The 20,877-nt window shown below is 41.0% G+C and overlaps 1 protein-coding gene across 5 annotated transcripts in view; it reads left to right on the forward strand.

Annotated features, from left to right (window-relative positions):
• Unc5d (unc-5 netrin receptor D) overlaps positions 1 to 20,877 on the forward strand; it is a 522,183-nt gene that overhangs the window by 465,146 nt on the left and 36,160 nt on the right. For all 5 annotated transcript variants that reach the window (XM_057752764.1, XM_057752765.1, XM_057752766.1 and 2 more), the window contains 2 exons: positions 13,955 to 14,123; positions 15,617 to 15,844. In XM_057752764.1, coding sequence (XP_057608747.1) covers positions 13,955 to 14,123; positions 15,617 to 15,844 — 397 coding nt within the window. The remainder of the gene's footprint in view (positions 1 to 13,954; positions 14,124 to 15,616; positions 15,845 to 20,877) is intronic.

Here is a 20,877-nt window from a genome sequence, read left to right on the forward strand (position 1 = left end):
TTTGTTTCCTAGGTGTGTGTGTGTGTGTGTGTGTGTGTGTGTGTGTATAGATAGATAGATAGATAGATATAGATAGATAGATATAATCTACCTAATGGGTACCAAGTTTGGAAAGGTAGAACTAGGTCATTTGAAACACCTTTTTAAAAGATGCATATATAGTGGGCATTGCTTTTAATAGCAGAGTGTGAAATGACATCTGCTAAGAAGGCAGAAGGAACTCTGGAATTCTGAGAAAAGAAGATGGACTTTCTTTCCCAAGATGAGTTTCTATCATACTATCAACAGCGTCATGTGGAGTTGATTTCACAGTACACACACACACACACACACACACACACACACACATACACATAAATGGACACACGCACATATAAATATACACACATATACTTCCTCTTAAACCTTGCTTATACAGAGCATGTGCAGAAAAAAATGTCCTTGGCTTTGTTTGGAATAACCTTATTTTTAGAAGGATAAGAGGAAAACATGAATACATACTTTTTTATCAATAAGATTAAAAGAGAGGCCAGCTGGCCATTATAGCAGATATAGAGGTTTATGAGAAGATACGTTTGCAATGATGTATGTTTATATAAAACTAATATTTGAAGCCCTTGTCCTAAAAGAGCCTCCCACCCCAGTGCAAGACTAAACAATACATTACTCAAAAGCCTCGGCTTCTCAGGAGATAAGGCATTCTTGATCCCAGATTACTAGAACTATACAGTAGTCCCTATCTGATCCTAGCCACTTGAGTCAGGCTAAGAGCACTTGCTATTCACTGACCCTGACAGCAGGTGGCTGGGCAGGATGCTGCTGGTGCTGGAGCTGCTGGTGGTGGTGGTGCTGCTGGTGCTGATGTTACTGGTGCTGGAGCTGCTACTGCTGCTACTGCTGCTGATGCTGCTGATTCTGGTGTTGCTGGTGCTGTTGCTGATGCAACTGGTACCGGTGGTGCTGGTGCTGCTGGTGCTGCAGGTGATTCTGCTGCTTCTGCTTCACAGACAGTTTGGCTAAACACTGCCAGGCCTACCCAACACTATTCACCATCCAAACTTGGCAAACTCACTTCCAGCTGAAGCTACCCCCTCTCTCTGTAGGAGAAAAATCAAGCAGAAATATCTCATAGTAAATGTTGTGAACATGTAGAAGAATTTCCATGATTAGTGTTGTAAGTGCAGTTCAGTCAAAAATTGTGACATGTCAGTTGTGTTCAGTCCTATGGACCACAGGAGGTGGAAGAGAAATGGTCAATTTATGCAACACAGAAGTATTTGGGACCCAGTGGGTTTGTTGTTGGTGTTGTTTGTTTGTTGCATCTGTATTTGTGGAATTGACAGGACTCAGAAGCTGATGAAAAAGTTGTTGTAAATTACCCCATTGGTTTCAGAGATTAGCCTGTCATAATGCAAGGCCAATTTCCAACTGCCCTGTGTACCTGTTGAGAGACAGCATCTCATCTAGTGGACCCCAGCATCCCTCCCATGCATCTCATCTAGTGGACCCCAGCATCCGTCTCATGCATCTCATCTAGAGGACCCCACCATCTCTCCCATGCATCTCATCTAGAGGACCCCACCATCTCTCCCATGCATCTCATCTAGTGGACCCCCCATCCCTCCAATGCATCTCATCTAGAGGACCCCAGCATCCCTCCCATGCATCTTATCTAGAGGACCCCAGCATCCCTCCAATGCATCTGATCTAGAGGACCCCAGCATCCTCCCATGCATCTGATCTAGAGGACCCCAGCATCCCTCCCGTGCATCTCATCTAGTGGATCCCAATACCACCCCATGCATCTCATCTAGTGGACCCCAGCACTGCCCCCATGCATGCACATCGCCCCCTTCCTTCCTGATGAAACAAGAATGTGACTGAAAAGGGACAGAAAAAAAAAATCACATTTTAGAGGGCCATAACCTCATAGACAGATGTTTTTTTTTTCTTGCCCTCTCCAAAGACCCAAGTGAATTGGCTATAAAATTAGAATTATTTATAAGAAAATGACATTGGAAGCTATTCTCTTTACATATCAATTTATTTACCAGCTCCATGTTAGCAGGTTCTAAGGGAAAACCTTTGGGGATGAGGGCATGATGGCTTCCTAGTTTGCTCCCTGTTGCTGTGACAGAGACCATATCCGAAAGTATCTTGAGGAGGAAAGGTTTCTGCTCATCTGATAGCTCTCGGGTCACTGTCCGTCAGTGAGGGAAGTCAGGGCAAGGACTAAGACAGAAACTGAAACAGTATGGTAGGATGCTGCTTACTGGCTTGCTACCGCTGGCTTGCTCGGCTTGCTTTCCTTGTACCATCCAGGACCCCCTGCCCAGGTTTGGCACTACCCCCACCCCCAATAAGCCAGGGCCTCCCACATCAATGATTAATCAAGACTTGCCTACAGGCAATTTAATGGAGACATTTTCTTAATTGAGATTCCTCTTCCCAGATAATTATAGCTTATGTCAATTTGACAAAAAAAAAAAAAAAGAAAAAGAAAGAAAGAAAAAGAAAGAAAGAAAAAGTAACCAGGACAGTGGCAAAACCGAGGGAAGAGAGATAATTTCCAGGCCCCATATTCCCAAGAAGTGAGATGAGCCTGAGATGTTGGCCACAGCTTTTCCAGGCCACTGCAGTGTTCCTGGAGGAGCTGTTGCCAGTAGTGGCCACAGGGGACTGTTGGTGCTTACAGACAATTGTTGGCCAGCTGCTCACACACACCCACTGTCACTGGGAAGTTTTAGAACTGCTGCTCATCTACTTCATCTACAATGAGCCCATTAAAGATTCTTATCTTTAAAATCATTTTAAGTCAGCTAAGAAAACCATCGCTACCATGCATTAGATGATTAAGTAAAAAGGGGTATGTTCTTTGTTTCTTTCCTAGGAGAATATCTAGGGCCTACGCTTGTAGAAAACCATTGGGAAACTGACAGTGTCTCCCTTCCTGGGCAGACTAGGTGTCCGAGGCCTCCTGCGTGCATGCACTCATTGTTGAATTGTCCCTGAAAATGCTCTCACAAACAGACCCAAGATGATAGTGGGCACAGACCCAAGTTCCTCACTAATTGCCTATGTGTTTCTTAATGCCATCAAGTTGACAATCAAAATTGACCATTGCAAGGTATATGTACACATGCAGAGAGGGAGACATTATTGCCGTGCATCTGAAAAGCAAAGCAAAGCAAAATCCTAAAGGAGGAAGGATGGTGAGGGAGACAGAAATGTGAATTCTGCCTCCAGTTGATATGATGGTGAGGACCTAAAGCTTCAGATTTGGGAGACCTGGGGTGGGTCACTTTCAGAGGTGTTATCTACTGCCTCATCTTCATAAGTACAAGCCTGCATAGATCTGTGTGTCCTTCTTGTGGAGCTATTGAGTGTCCTTGTCTCTAATCGTGAACATTTTAGATCCCTTCACTAATCTCCACATTGGAGTCAAGGGAGAGCGATAAGAGAAGCTAGGAAGTGTGTGTATGTGTGTGTGTGTGTGGAGAGAGAGTATTGTAAGTGTGTATGTGTGTGTGTGGAGAGAGAGAGTATTGTAAGTGTGTGTGTGTGTGTTGAAAGAGATGAAACGGTTGAAGATATTGCCCAGATCTCTGGCTTGGGACCTGTTGATTAATTAGCAGAGAGAGATTTGCTGGCTGAAGGTCACCTGAGAGTTTCTGATAACAGCTGCTCTAGGAACAATTTTGGATTTCTTTCCAGGGAATTGACTTACAAGAGGCAGAGGCAGAAGGAGAGGGAGAGGAAGAAAGAGGGGGACAGAGACTCAATAAAGGAGAGAGAATAAAAGTAAATTTGCAACATAATTATGACAGGGTGGGGCATGGCCTTGTAAAATGAAATTTTGGTTCATACTCAGACCAGAAGGTATAGCAGTATCCTGAGTGACTGGCATGAGGTAATGGATATAGGGCACAGACTCCGCTTCCCTGCTCCATTCCTAGTGAAATATCCTGTCTTTCCAGGTGAGATTCTACCTGCCATCTTGGAGCTAATTGAAGTGTACTGATGACATGCCACACTTTGTCAAGGTTTTACTTCCAACTTAGGCATTGAGATTTCATGAGATGTAAAGAACTGTCAGAAATGAATTGGCATGGCCCACTGAGGGGAGCACAGAAATTCCTACTGCTTGGGTTCCAGTTAGTCCTGTCAAGATCCAAGAAAACCTTGGGCAGATCATTGTTTTTTTCTAGACCTAAAAGTTTACATATTGTTAAGTATTTTGTGATTTGGATAAAGATAATACAGTCACTTCCCATATAAGAAGTCCAGTGAAAACTATAAAAATACCATTTCCTTTTCATTAACTTCCATTCTCATCATTATGTGGCTATGAGTTCAAATCTCGAGCCTAGCACATGCTAGAGAAGTGCTCTCCCACCGAGAGAGTACCTTTTTCTTATTTTTCATTGTGAGATAGGATCTCACTAATGATCCAGATTGGCCTTGAATTTCTTCTGTCGACTTGGATTTTAGATCTTCTTGCCTTAGTCTCAATAGCAGCTGGGATTACATGGCTGTACTGCCAGGAAGACCCAGTACTGATTTATGCCTATGTGTATGTGTTGAGCTCATATATATACATGCTCCTGTATATGTGTGCATATGTACACATAGATGTCTCTGCATGTAGATGTCGTCTGTCACTGAACCTGGAGCTCACTAATTCTGCTAGACTGGCAGGCCCCGAAGCTCCTGGCTCACCGTCTCTAACTCCTTAGCTTTGAGATTAGAAGTTCATGCCATTATCCCTAGTTTTTAACGTGGGTGCTGTGGATCTGACTTCAAATCCTCATGGTTGCACAGTCAGCGCTTAACTGACCACAACCTCTGCCTACAGCCATAATTTTTTATTTATTACATAAGCAACAGATGTTCTCTGGTTGATTTAGTTGTCACCACGATGCCACCACACTTCCGGGCTTAAAAACAAGTCTTTTTTACTTCAGTTACAATGAAAATTTTAGTGGTTTGCTCTCAAGACCCTTATAAAAATCAGGCAAAAAATACCCCCATTTCTAATGATTCTCTGGTCTGTTCTTTATACCTCCAAGTGTATTGTCTGATTCCAAGCAGTAAGATCCTAGTGGGCTGGCACTATTAGTGGAAGAAAAGTGACCAGTCCAGGAAGACAGGTAGCTTAGGTCACCTTGAACATGCTGGGTCACCATCCACTCCCAGGCTTTCTTTGCTTGCTAGTGATGGATAAAAATGCATAACTGTCCTTGTTCCTCCTTGCTCATGGCTCAGTCCAGGGTTTGAATTCACTGGATTGCTTTAATCGAGTTTAAGAACAATGTTACTAAAAGCATCAAATGTAAGCATGCCCCTATTCTGGAGATTTGGCATTAATTGACTCCTGGGTAAAGGTGATTCCTAAGTAACACCACAACGCAGGGCTCTGCCAGTACCAGGGGAGTAAATGGCTGCCATTTGGGAGCTACATTCATTCTTTCATGCTACCTTGCCATGCGTTGTAATAAAAGGAGACATTTATCAAATAGTATCCTAATGGACTAGAGGGGTTAATGCGCCTTTAGTGGAAGATTATACTCTTTCCCCCAGTAAAATCAAGATGTTTTTTTTTTTTCGCAAAGTCATTTACGTTGGAATATAATGCCAAAACGAAATACAGGAAAAGGTGAAAAAAGGAGAAAAGAATTCATACACCAATTGTCATTTTAAGATTTGCTTCTTATCAGAAAAGGCTTTCCCCCAAAAAATAACCCAGCCCTGCTTTCTTTTCTCCCTCACACCCCTCGGTCCACAAGCACACCTCGATACAAATTGCCATCATTTTAATCAAAGTGCATTTGAAGCCCAAGTGAGCTCACAATGGGAAGTGATTAGAGTGGTCCAGGGGAGTCTTTAATTAAAGATGCCATTGACAAGATAACAATGGTTCTGAATGCTGTTAATAGAGCGAAGTGGAAAGCACACCTTCACTCAATAAGGGGAAAGTCACTGGTTCATGGGTTTGATTGCACATTGTGAGCAGGCACCACATACTGTAATTATTTTTATTTGTGTGGCCATCTCTTTTATTGCCCATGCTGGAAGTAGAAATAACCTGTCCTATTAAGATATTTAATATATATCATCCTTCCCACTCCACATAGTTAAAGTCTAATAAAAATGCCAGAAGGCACTAGCCCTCGGTAAGGCTACCTCCATGCTGTGAAGACAGTCCACACAGCCCTGAGAAGACATGAACCGTCCACCTCCTAGCCCCCTGAGTACAATCTAAGTTAAACCAGCAGACCCTCCCAGGTGCCCATAAGGTTACGCGCAAACAGGAGCACCTCTCTGGATAAAGGAGCAGCGCCTCCAGCAGCTGCAGCAGCTGCAGCATTGACACCCTAAATAATGAGTAGCACCTTGATTAGTTCTGCCATACCTGGGAGATAATGCAGGACAAGGAGCAGGAACACAGGATGCCAACATACCAAATGGTTCAACAGTGACAGAAAGGCTCTCTACAGACTCACCGTGCTGCTCCCGGGAGTTATGCCTGTTCTTCCCTTATGCCAAGGAATTCCCCACTTGTAACTAACGTGCATGACCTTGAGGAGCAGACACTGCAAACATTCCAGAAGGAGTGCAACGAAGCGTCTTAAGAAGGCAGGAATGACAGAGTCAGGAGATATGAGACTGTTGTTCTGTTGGCTAACCAATGGAAGGAGGAACCTTGCCTCAAGCACCCTACAGCTGAAAAATACCAAGAAATCCTTTTAGCTTAGTGGGATCTCTGCTACTGAGAACTGTAAGAAACGCTTGTTTTAAGCCAATTTGTTTTTGCTGTAGTAATAATAGGACAGAAACTGAGGTCTCCACTTGATCACTGTACAAATCCTAATATTCTGTTTTCTCAAGGTTTCCTCTGCTGGAACAACTCTCATGCCAGTAGTTGCTTACGACCCCAGCTTTGGGCGGGATGAGGTATTTAGTTCGGACATTCAGCACTTGTCTGGCATGCCTGAAGTCCTAGTATCTAATCGCTAGATAAAATAAAATTCCAGGCTTGAAAAGTATGCCCCACGGAACAACTCTGCCCCACTACCCCATGCTCAATATTAACATACACACAATCACACTCACACACATACACTCACTCATGCACACACACACATTCACATACAGACACACACATTTACACACATGCACGTGTGCACGCACGTGCACATGCACAAGCAGTCAGCACTAATAAGGTAGTAGATTCCCTTCCCAATTCTGCCTCAGAGTGGACATGTGACATTGGCTTGGTCTTGTCCCGCTACCCAGCTGCATCCTTGCCACTAAGCACTCCAGACCCTGGGCCTGATTTCTCCCTAGGTCTTCCCTGACTAAAATGAAATAAGATTCACATTTCCTCCAGAGAAAGCTGTTTCCCCATTCAAAATGTAAATGAATAAACAACTTACTAGATATTAAAAACTGTCACGGCGGCATGATGCATGGGTCCGTTCCTCTCCCTCTCCCCTCACTCTTTCATAGCGAGGCATCATTTTGCTTCTAAAAAGCCCAACACTGCATGAAAGATGAGCCTTAAATTGTGTCTACGAACTGGTGATTTGCACATGATTTGTGCTTCTTTTAGTATATTAATTGGTAAACACCCTACGAATGTGTGTGTAAACTAAAGCCTTTTAACATATGCAAACAGTTTAATCTCTCTCACTATGATGCTGCTCCTTTTCAACAAGCTCAGACACTCATTCCGGGTGTGCTGCTCATTCTCCTCCCACCACCTTCCCCTTTGTGCTGTCTTCTTCCCCGGATCCTGTTTTAGATAATACCATGTGGGTGACCCAAATCTTTAAATCCTTGAATGGTAGAGATGCACTTCAGTCCCTCGTGAATTGTACAGGGGGCTGTTTTAATCCAGTGTTCTCATCTGTGCTCCCTGACTAATGGAATACAGTAGCTTGGATAAGCTGTGACATTATTTCCAATCATTGCTAATCAGCCTCCAACCTGACATCCCTACTCACGAAGAGATGCTGCCTACAAACTGGAGACGGAAGGGGTCGGCTACAGTGGGACATTGCTAACGGTAGTAGCATCCAAGACCTGAACACTGAGCATTAGACTTGACCTACATCCGGATTCCATTTTGGAAGCCTTCCCCATAATTTTCAGAAGACCAAGTCCCTCTTATGTGCCAGGTTCCTTTGAATATGTACTTAAGAACAGCACAGTTTTCAAATGTTAGTTCCAGGGACACCTTGTAAGTTAAAGAAATAGGATTTCCTGCCCCTAGTACACAAACACTAAACAGAACCTTTACTGGAGGTATCCAGGAATGTAGAATTAACTTCTCCACCCAAGGAATCCTGAGCCACATTCCTGTTTGAGAACCTCTCAGAGACAAAAGGTGTGGACTCTGCTGTAACGAATCAGCAATTTTGCCCACTTTCTCCTCTCTTTGGCTCCTCACTACCTATAATTTCTGTTTGGGTGCTTGTTTTTCTCAACCTGCGTGAGAGTTGTGAGAAGTTTTCAGCACATGTGGTCATGATCTGAGATAAATTCGTGAGGAAGGCTAACTTAATGAGCCCGGTTCACCTGCAGGTCTAGAGTGTTGCTTTCCTTGGGGATGTTTCATAATCTGTGGTTAGAGCAGCACAACAACAAAAACAAACAAAACAGCAAACTTGAAATCTTAGGGGCTTTTCCTCACCATAGAGATATTAGTACCCTAGGTCAGAATGTGGCTTTTAATGAAAGGGAAGCAACTAGAGAGGCAGTGAGGACAGTGTGTCTGCTCAGCTGAAGACTCTGAAAGGCTAACTCAGCCTTGGTTTCAGGGGTTTAGTTTTAGTGCTACAGCCAACGCCTATCTGCCTTTTCTGTCTGTCCCACTAAAGTATGATTTAATTATTTATTGACCAAAGTTCTGACATAGCAAAACTATCATCACTCTCCTGTCTGGATCCCAGAATGATACTGTGGGTAAAGGTGATCAAACCTCTATTCACCTATAGTCTAGGCCATAAGGAGGAAGGAAGTGAATGGTGATTACCAAGCACAGCAGGACAACCAAGAAAACCTCATCTCTGAATTTGAAACTGGCTGTTTGGGTTTGAATAAAATGACCCTTTACAAGTTTAATATCAGATCAGCAACTGTTGGGTTAAAAAAAAGCCACAGTATCTTAGCACCTAACCCATCTCTGTCAAGGTCAACATTAGCAGTGGTGCACAGATAGGTGAAGGGAATGTGTCTCCATCGGGCAGACAACACTACCTGCAGTTCATGTTTCATGCAACAGAATTCTGAAAAAAATAATTCTCCTGAGTATCCTATTTCCATTCAATCATTCAATTTCAACATCTTAAAAATTTGAATAATGAAAATTGGAGACTGTAAAGGCCAATGTATATTACCTTTGCTGTATTCTCTCCCTGTATGTCTATACAGTGAGTAAAATACATGCATGTACACACAAAGAAAAGGTTATAATCTTTGTGAACAAGATGCCCCTTTATCCCAAATATGTCAGCATATTTAACTCCAAAGCTGGAGTTATGTTTTGTGACCACAGCATGTTTATCAGGGTCAGACAATTAGCACTGATAAAATACTATGACCTACTGAACAAACCTTATATTTATTTCATCTTTTATCAGAATAAGGCTAGTCGTGGCAAATGAGAACCCAAGATAGTTCCTTGTATTTGATTGCCATGTGTCTTTAGTCTACGTGAAGCTGGATTTATTTTGTCTTTGAGTCTCATGTCAGTGAAAATAAACCTGCAGAATGACTATGTTGTACATTTTCCAGTAAACGGGCCCCTTCTCATGTTTCTCGGTGCTGAGATATAAGTTGTGCACTTTGGAAATGGTCAAGAAGGGATGGCAAGCTCTCTGCACTGTGCACCATCTCAGGATGTGTCCTGTCTGTTCCTTTTACTACTGGCAACATTAAGGTTGACAATCTGGCCGGGCGGTGGTGGCGCACGCCTTTAATCCCAGCACTCGGGAGGCAGAGGCAGGCGCATCTCTGTGAGTTCGAGACCAGCCTGGTCTACAAGAGCTAGTTCCAGGACAGGCTCCAAAACCACAGAGAAACCCTGTCTCGAAAAACCAAAAAAAAAAAAAGGTTGACAATCTGTGTCAAGTTGTACATGGCAAATCACCCATGTAACATAATACTTGCATTTTGTAATTAGCAGTACCTCATGGTAAGTGCTTTGGATCTATGTGTTCTTCAGAACTTCACACACATCCCTCCAGGAGGTTTATATTATTTCTAAATCTCGGGCAGATCAAGAATTACTCTAGCTAATGGCTAAGTGATGGTTTCCTACCTTTATCCCTTAGTCTTTCATTGTTCCTAACTTTTCCTTCTTGTTCATTAGTCTATATCAGTAGTTCCTATACATTCTTATGTAGCTTGGCGTGTCCTTGTCCTATGTACTTTTACTTACCTTGAGTCTCAAAATGTTTCAGTTTTGAACATTGGTAGCCCCTTCAAGCTGACTTCTGTGTTCTTTTGAGCAAAGTTTTGAGGGTTTACAATCAGTCCGGTTGGACACTAAGAATACCATAATGAACAAAACATTATTTTAAATCTCTAGCCTCATGGAGAGTAAGTATGTCTTAGCTCAGGGTGACACAAGAACAAATGACCAAAAGGGACAGTCCACGAGAAGGCACTGAGCAAAAGGAAAGCTGCAGCCAGCCCTTGGGGTAGGGCATTTTCCAGTTCCCACAGCACGGGGAAGGAGCACCTCATTAGTGGATGCCTTTTCTACAAAGACCTGAACGGGACGGGGAGTCCGATGGCTGTCTGGAGGACATGTCTTTCAGGCAATGCCTAGCACTGCAGAGCAGCAAAAATAGTCCCAATTCCTTGAGGTGAGAGCAAACTGGCATGTGACTGAGTTGAGAGTAGACTGGAAGGCAAAGACAGAGCAAGAAGACCAGCCTTGTGGCCAGAGTTCTTTAACTGCTGGTGACGTACATTCCTGAGGCTGTGAGCCTTTTATTAAAGCTTGTATTGATTGACACATTGATAAGTTACTAAATAAATGTGTTACCTCAGCTAACCAAGTTCCTCTAGAGATTAGACTTGGATCTCAAATTATCTTTACATAAAGAAGATCTAAATTATATGCATATATGCATGTGTCTATAAATGTACATTTGTGTATATATATAGATGGAGAACAATGTGCACGTTATGTAACAAAGGTCCCAGGCAGCAAGGTTTTTCAATCCAGAAAGCAGAATAGGGTGTGTGATGTGATGAACTAGTTCATATTATGGTTCTCAAGTCACGGCCGTTATTAGTTGCAGTTATTATTAGCTTACAGCAATTCTAGAAAAAAAAATGTGTTGCCTTTTCTCCTAGCAAGGACATGAGTCCTGCCTTGTCATACATTATATAATGTGAGAAAATGCAAATGCCATCCAAGCTTTCCTTCTACAGCATCCTATCTGTCCACATTCAATTAAAGGCTTCTGTCCCTAATCCTGTCCTTAAATGTCCTGAATCATTATCTGTGACTCAACTTGGATCATTCTCTCTGTCTCCGTGTCCATCTTTCCTGGGGATGTCACAAAAGCCAGAAATTTGGCCAGCAATCTCTTGATAGCAATAGAGAAGAAAGAAACATTCGGCTCACAGACCACAGGAGCAATGAGTCAGAGATTTAGGGCGGTTCATCTGCATCCCTTTGACTGACATTTCTGTGACCTTATACAACAATTGCATGCCTTCTCAGGTGTGCCGAAGGTTTTAATTAATATTTGTAAGTCTCCCTGATTGCCAAGGATAGACAGTGACAGAAAAGGGCAAATTATTATTACCGATGGAAAGAAAAAAGGAGAGATTAAGTTTTGTTCCACCACCAGGGAGATACCATTATCTACAGGCACTGTTTTCAGAAAAGGAGGATTACATATAAACTTTGATTTATTGGCTTTACACTTATGGTGCCGTCCAAGGCCCGTTAAATGCAAAGTCCCAGCACTCGAATGAATACTGAGCGTACTGCGGCTGCGAGTGCTGGTCCTGGTTCCATTAAGACTGAGAGGAGTCTTGCTATTCACAGTGAGTGTCCGGGTTCCTCTAATTAGCTGATTTCAGTTCATTTGGCATTAAATAATTCCCCCAGTTCCCATATGTTTGAACAATATGTTCAATGAGGGGGATGATTCTCTGAAAGCAATTAAATCGTTCTTTTAGGAGAGATTGTCGTCGGTCACTCAAAAGCATCCCTGCTTTTCCTGTCCATGATGAACGTAGATGGCAATTATAAGGAAGTGCTTAACCCTCTCTAATAGCCATTGGCAGCCATTCACACACAGGGCACCACTGTGTGCTGAGAGCACACGCTTGAGTTTCACATGATTTTCAAGCCTTGAGTATATTGTTCTAGGCTTTCCAAAGCGTGTTACTGCATTGGTGCACCTTTGTAATCTCCCTTGCTGCTCCAATATAAAGGCAGGAGGTCTCTCGGTTTAACATATGCTCTATTTGTAGAGAAAGAGCTGTCCTATTTGGACATTTTGGAATAATAATCTTTTTAAAAGCATTATTAGGGCTTCTTGAGGAGGGAAGGTGACCAAATGATCATGTTCAGCTCTGTCTTGGATATAGCGGATGTGGATGTAAGGAATCCTGCTCTGTTATGTGACCTGGGGTTAGTGCAATGGAAAACTACAGGCAATGAAGAATTTGAGGCAGGTCAGCAAATGGGAACAAAAGGGATTCAGAAATTAATAGCTAGGTGATCTCCTAAAGGATGATTTGCTTCCACAAGACCATGAACCAATTTTATCTCTGAGAACCAAATTTTAACTTTACGCTTCCAGGGCTTTCTCTGGGGATCCAGGATGACACATTTAGATGTCTTTCTGAATGGAGAGAATAGAAGCTTTGGTAGTACCTGTCTGACCTATATCTCAACATGCATTGCTCACCTGTGAGTCCACAATGACGTTATTGGCTGTATCATTATATCAGTTCTAAGTGAACAGCAACAACACAAGTGAGAGAGTTGGGAGAAGTGACGTGGGCTTCCTGTTATGTTATTTTTTGCTCTTTCTGGGGAGAACTGAGTAAAGCTGAGGGGTGGAGGAAGGCTAAAGGGCCCAGTATTCCATTCCCAATGTGGGTGGTGTGAAGGGAACTAGGTAACGAAACAGAGGGAGTCAGTGAGATCTGACTCCTTTACTGAACTTTCACGTGGCTTTGTCTGTTCTCCACTAGCGTTTCATTGTAAGTAATTCACAAAAGGAAAACCTGAACTCTAGATTTGGGTGAAACGACTTTAAATTAGGATTGAAAATAGAATTGAAAATTAGATATCGTGTACATGATTATATATACTTATAGCTTTCCACTGAGCGATCAGTATGAAAATATTATAAAACTGATATGTTTGTACATTGTAAAATAAATGTTTGTAAACCAGAATCATTGTGTCTAATTTGTATATACTCAAGGTAGTGTTTTGATGCATAATAGCTTGTTTCCTCATTTATGAGCACTAAAATATTATTGAATATGTTATTTTTTGAGAAAGGGATCTGGTGATAAGACAAACAAGTAAGTAAGATCTGTACAATTCTTGGGATTTATCACCCATAGGAATATGCTAATGATAAGGATAATTGAGGAGTATGTTAATGAGAATGATAATTTGTTAGCTAGTATTGGCTCTGCAAATGCCTTTTAGGGTTCTTTGCTCCCTTCCTTTATTTGCAAAGGACTACTTGTCACTTTGTTGATTTGTTGAAGAAATCAGTTGAGATCTAACCATAAGTGAGTCGGGATGCCTGGGCAGTCTCAGGCTATTTCCTGTCCTCCTGGTCATTCTACAGAGGGATCTCACTCTGCTTGTAGAATCTCCCCATCTGTAACTGAGTTCTCATTCACAGTCCCTCATCTTTTACATGCTACTCTATCTTATTCTTTCTCCTCTCTGAAGCCTGCAGTCAGATGGATCTGAGGTACTCCTGAGTCCTGAAGTCACCTGTGGGCCTCCGGATATGCTCGTCACAACTCCCTTCGCGCTGACCATTCCACACTGTGCAGACGTCAGTTCAGAGCACTGGAACATCCACTTGAAGAAGAGGACACAGCAGGGGAAGTGGGAGGTGAGATGCTGCGTGGGTTTTGTATTTTTTAATGGAATTTGGGTTCTATGGATGGTTTAGATTTTATCTTCACCATTCTTATTTCATTGGATCAGCTGTGAAATAGTGAGCGTTTGATAGTTGCCAAGCAGTTGTGGTGTGCAATTAATACAGTCCTCTAGGTGTTTGCTAGCTAGACTTTTCATGTAATAATGAAAAAGAGAGACGAGCTATAATCCACAGTTATTGTTTGGTTTGAGAATTCTGTTGTAATTACCTGTAGAAATGCATATACCATGTACCTACTTGACGAGTTTCCAGACTTCCTCCTCGGCCGTATCCTTTTTCTGAGATGACATTACTCTGTGCCAATAAGGATGTAGCTCAAAAAGACAAGCTAAACTTTAAAGTATCTTGGAAAACACCAGTTGCCTAATATATGTTTATGGCATTAGCAAATACATAGAGGATGATCACTACTGATTGCCTGTGGAAATCAGTAGATGTAAGGAGGCTCACAGTCAAAGAAACAGTCACCGCCAAGGAAGATGGAAGCTGAATTACTACTTTAAGTTAAATCACTGATTTGCCTGTCCAATAGGGAATCCTTTATATCTATCTTAAGACAGTTTGCATGAAACCAGGTGAAATCACAGTGACCTGCATTTGCCAGTCCTGGAATCTTGCCTCCAAGGAGGTACTTCAGGCAAAAGAAGTAAAAGAAAGTCATAGTCTCTAGGAGAAAACATACAGTGGCTATAATAGATTACATATGCTGGACCCAGCTATGTCTTGAGATAGTCCATTTTCTGTGTTCTGTAATGTATTCTGTTATGTATTGGGTCCTGGTGCTGTGGCTGAAGAACATTTGGGGCTCTACAGTTTGTAGAGGGGTCATGTTGTAGTCTCCTTCCCCTTGTGTTTTGTTTTGCCTTGATTTTTACCACTTTATTTCTCAGCTTTTCCTCACAATCTTCTCCATCCAGATGGTGTTATATTTATGCTCCACCAAACTGGTTACACATGCCTAAGTTCTTATCAGAGAGGGTGAAATATTCTAGTACATCTTATCCAAGTCATTTATTTAATGGTCCTCTGTGAAAGATTGCAGGGAAATGAAAGAGGATAAAGTGTTGGCGTGAAAATAAACATCAACTTAAGGGTATTTTAGAAGGTTTTCAGAAATAGATCTTTGAAAAAAAAGTAATAGTAATGTAAGTTTGCTTATTAAGGTTAAGGCTCAACTTTTTAAAAGCTGCTATTGAACAATTAACTAGAAATAGAAATTCCAAACCAATGTTTTGTTATTGTTCCTATTAAAATGGACATGACACTGTACACAACCATTTCATGCATTCTTGCCTTCGGCAGTTATTTTAATAGAAAACAACAATTTAACATTGATATTTAAGGCAATAAAATATTCGGGAAAAGCTTATTTATATCTCTGTAAACTGTTGGGTCCTGTGGTATTTCCAAACTGAAAGAATTCAACACATCTTTCTCTCTAACAGGAAGTGATGTCAGTGGAGGATGAATCGACATCCTGCTACTGCCTTTTGGATCCTTTTGCCTGCCATGTGCTACTTGATAGCTTTGGAACATACGCCCTCACAGGAGAGCCAATCACAGACTGTGCCGTAAAGCAGCTCAAGGTGGCCGTGTTTGGCTGCATGTCCTGTAACTCCTTGGATTACAACCTGAGAGTTTACTGCGTGGACAATACTCCTTGTGCATTTCAGGTCAGTTTTTTTTGTTGTTGTTGTTGTTGTTGTTGTTACAGTTTTGTGTGTGTGCTTTGAGGATTATGACTGTCTGTATTAGTTTCTTTTATGTTGTTGTGGTAAATTACCATGACCAAAAGGAACTTATGGTAAAAGGAGGATTTTTTGGCTTATGGTTCCAAAGGGAAAGAGTCTGTAATGTTATGGCAGCAGAAGCAGGAAGCTGGCTGATTGTATTTCCATCTACATCCAGGAAGAAGAAAGTGGGAGTGAGAAATGAGGCAAGGCTATCAGCCCCCAAAGCCTGCTCATAGTGATATAGCTGTTTTAGCAAACCCAACTTTGGTTCCATATCTTCCCCAAACAGTGCCGCCAATTGGGGAAAAGTGTTCCAATACATGAGCCTATGGGGCACATTTGTCATTCAAGACATACCAGCTTCCTAAACACCACTAGTGGGTTCTTCAGTGCAAACTTTGGAGAAAAACCCACACACTTTGAACAAGAGCTATGTTACTGTGTGTCCTATGCAGAGGAGATGAGACAATTGGCCCTCAGGAAGGGGCACAGATTAAATTCAAAAACACTGAAAACACTGTCTACTAAATTTTGAAACTATCTAAAAGTACAATCATAATTCAGGAAAAAAGTAAATGTGATACAAATGTTGGAGAAGACTTTTTCAGACCATTTTGCAAATCTTTATGGATAATATTTAAGAGCAAAAGACAGAGATGCCTGGTCAAGAAAGGATATGGCACAAAGCACAGAGCAGAGAATTGGTTGGTATGGGGAAAGCAGTAAGAAAATTGCCTGAGTCTACTGAAGGATGGAAAGGAAACAACAATGATGAATCATGCCTATCTATCACCAGGCAGTTAAAGACTACCCTGGACACAGTCTAATAATGGGCTATTAGGGCAGAGGTAGTTCAATGTCCTTTTCCATTTTTTGATGCTTTTAATCATGTACGATTCATCTTAAATTAGATACTCCTGAAGAGTATGGTTTATTAATAGCAGCAAGGATAATGCAGGACACTCTGAGGAAGCTTTGCTCATATATAAATAGCATAGCTCTTCTGACACACCTCATTCCAGATCCCTACGATTCCAGTCCTGGATCGGGTCATTAAGTCCATTATGCAGAGTGTTTTCTCAGTAACTAGGTTCTAAGACATTGAGCTGGAAAACTCATGTTTACCAATAGAGGAGATGCAGGGACCTGAATCCTGAACATAAGCCAGGAGGTGACACCATGACAAACTGCATCCCCAAACCTTCTTCTCTGTCTTTTAAGGAATGCAAGTCATTTTGAAGGTCGTGCTTAATTTTAACTCCTCAAAGGGGCTTTTGTTTTAATATGTGTGTAATTTTGTGTAGAGTTCCAGTGAAGCATTAATACACATCCTATAATTGTTATTTTATATTCTTCAATTACCCTCCCTCCTGTCCCTCAAAGGAGAATGATTTATAAGAGAAAATACATTTGGGGTTCAAAAACAAAGAATGGATGACTAACTAGAGAAGTACACGTGGGGATTACTACATAACACTAAACAGTTGTCTAAATGCACAAATAATTCCAACTAGATGATATTCAGTAACTCATCTAGGTGCTAAAGATGAAGCTCCAGTCTCTTGTGGATAATCTACTGTGGATTGCCTTCATTCATTGCCATCAAAGTCAGCGGTCAACCATCTTGGACATTCCGTGGAAGAGTATTCTCACTGCTTATGTGTGCACTAGTAAGACAGACATTTTCCTAGAGAGCTTATCCTGAATATTTTTTAACACTTTGTTTTCATTTCCTTTGATGCAACCAGATTTTACAGTAACTCAACTGTTTGGACAGATGTGCATTACAAGGGAAGTCCTAAAAACATGCTAAGGAGCCCACCTTGTACTTGACTATCTATTCCTGCTGCTCATCCTCCCTTCTTAGTGCTAGGGAAAATGCTCTTCTCTCCCTGTGGAATCCAGGTGTCCTCCTGCATTATTCAGGAGTATGCCGATGTCAGTAAAACTTTAGATTCACTTTAGAGATATGTTTTCCAGTAGATATACCTTTGAACCTCGCTCATTGAATCTTTTTACCCTAGTGGTCCTCCATCTCGCTAGTTACCTGAGATAAAGAAGGTTTTCAAGTAGTAGTTGGTGGCACTTGTTAGTGGAAGGTGTTTGTGATAGCTGTCATGAGCAGCAGAGGCCACCTGTCCTTTCTGGGTTTCTGAGAAATCCTCAACCTGGGATACATAACTGTTTTGAATTAAGGAGAGATTAAAGCATAACTTAAAGCCTATCTGAAGAGACTTCTTCATCCAGAATATACCGTCTAGTTTTGTCTTTTTTCTTTCTTTTCTTCCTTCCCTCCCTCTTTCCTTCCTTCCTTTCTTTTTCAGGTATTTACTCCTGTTCTGTTTCTCACCTTGCTACATGATATGTTCAGAACTTTCCACATAGAATCATTGCTATCACTTTAATATCTAAAATCATCTGGGTTGTATTTTCATGGTTTTATATGTGATATTCATTAATACTTACTAACCCATTAAAACTGTTCCATTTTAAGAAAGCTTCAACAATTCACCGTTTGAGCCTCTAAAACACTTCATGGCTATTATCAGCTAAAGTAGTATGAGCTAAAAATACTGTGTACATTGTTGGCTTTCTTTCTGTCACCCTCACAGTAATCCCTCCACATACACAGAAAAATACTTCATTTGTACCATTCCAAGACTATTAATAAGCCAGGAAAGTAAAAATAAAACAATAACATTCTGGATTTTGCTAATTACCAGTTTAGTTCCTGACTTTAAGTATGTAGTAAAAGCTGTTATATAAATATATACAGTGATGGAAAATATTCACATATTCATGTATTCATGATAATTACATTAACTGTTTATGATTAAAAATTTATGATTTTCATTGCATATATTCATTGTACATAGAACTGTTTCACACGAGGGCATGTTCATACAAATATATACTGTATATTGAACACATCACGAATCCACAGAGTCCCCTGATGTTCCCAATCTCACAACTCCACCTACTTCTATTAGACCCTCAGTTTATTTTCTGTAGCTGTGATAAAAATATCCCAACAAAAGCAATTTAGAACCCACAAATGAAACAGCATATTGTACTTGTCTTTCTAGAGTATTTGATTCACTTAAAATATTTTCCAGTTGTATCATTTTTTGTAAACAACATCACTTTGTTCCTTACAGCTAAAAAAGGGTTCATTGTGTTTGCATACAATTTTCTTCATCATTCCTCTGTATTTGACACCTAAGTTGCTCCTGTAGTTCAATATTGTGAATAGTGCTGCAGCAAACATTGATGTATAAGTATCACTGGGATATGTTGACTCGAAACCCATTGAGTAAATACCCAAAAGTAGCACAGGTGGGTCATATGACAGAGCTACTGTTAGGTATTTTTGAGAAATCTCTATACTGATTCTGACTGTGGCTGGACTCGTTTCCATTCCTACCAACAGAATGTAAGATTTCTCTTTGTCCACACATTTGCAGAATTTCTTGTTGTTTATTTTTTTAATGACTGTCATTCTGACTGGGGTGATATGGGATCTCAACCTGTTTTAAACTTTCCTTTCTAGATGGCTAGTGAGGTTGAACTTGTTGTGATGTTTATGGGCTATTTCGACTTTCTTTTTTAAGAACAATTTGTTCAGTTCTTTAGCCCATTTATTGATTGATTGTTTGATTTATTTTCTCCTTGCTTAAATTTTTTTCTTTTGAGTTTTTTGACTAGATATTAATCTTCTGTCAAACATATAACTGGTAAAGATTTTCTCACATTCTGTAGACTGTCTCTTCATCCAATGAACTCTTCCCTTCAACCATGCAGAAGGCTTTTATTTCCATGATACCTCAGTTGGCAATTGTTAGCATTGCTTCCTGAGTGGCTAGAGTCCTGTTCAGGAAATCTTTGTTTATCTCTGTGTTCTAAAGCGTTTTCTCTACTCTTCCTTGTAACAGTTTCTAAGTGTTAAGTCTTAGTCTTTAATCCATTCAGAGTTGGTATTTCATCACATTGTTTATTTAGTAGCAGTGGTGGTGGGGGTTAGGTTGACTTTGACATCTGCGTGCCACAGTACGTGTGTGGACATCAAAGGACTCGTTGTGGCAGTTGGTTCTCTTCTTCCACCATATGGGTCCTGGGGATCAAATTCACATCATCAGGCTTGATGGTAAACACCTTTACTCACTAGGCCAACCTGCCCATCCCAAGGCTCTTTATTTCACAGGGTAAGGGATAGGGATAGTTTCACTCTTCATGTAACTATCTGAGTTTCTCAACAACAGTGGTTGAAAGACTGTCTTTTCTCCCATGTATATTTTTGGCACTTTTAATAGAGTTTATGTTTATCAAAATTAGTATAGAATTTTTTTTTTCAGTGAGCATTTTGGCAGATATTGCCCATCTTAGAATTTTCTTCAACTATCACTATAATGAAATGTTTACCATAGTTAGGACACGCTTGTGACAACTGTTGTATTTATTGTATCTCAAAGAAATGATAACAAATATGCGCTCAGCTAGAGCTTGGCTCTCTACCAAGAAGGAAGGCTGCTTCTAGGGCATGGTTACGTGTCTTCTTTCTCATTCATATCTCGCTGGGATGTTCTGTCCCATAAAACACTTAAATGCTAGAAGACTTTGCAAGAAGGTGAGCCTCCAGACCAACTCTTCCTGTCTGATAACACCTGAATTATGGCCAAGCTGTTCAGTTGTTCCATCAAAGAATATTCCACTTGAGGAAGTCGAGTAAATAGACACTGTCCCCACCTGTCGGCCTTCCTTCATCCTGATTGCAGGGCTACACTGGGTGGAAAAAGTAATGTCTTCAAATAACACAAACAAAACAGTCCTCTCGCTGCCTAAGATGTGTGTTTAATGTAGGCTTAAATGCTTTAAGATCAGTTCTAATAAAGACATCTACAATGGATTTCATAGAGCGTTAGATCAGCTTGGGTATGCTGCTAACCAATAGAAAATGTCAGCCACCTAGAGGTGAG

Source organism: Chionomys nivalis, chromosome 20 (assembly GCF_950005125.1).
Source record: "Chionomys nivalis chromosome 20, mChiNiv1.1, whole genome shotgun sequence".
NCBI classification, from domain to species: domain Eukaryota; kingdom Metazoa; phylum Chordata; class Mammalia; order Rodentia; family Cricetidae; genus Chionomys; species Chionomys nivalis.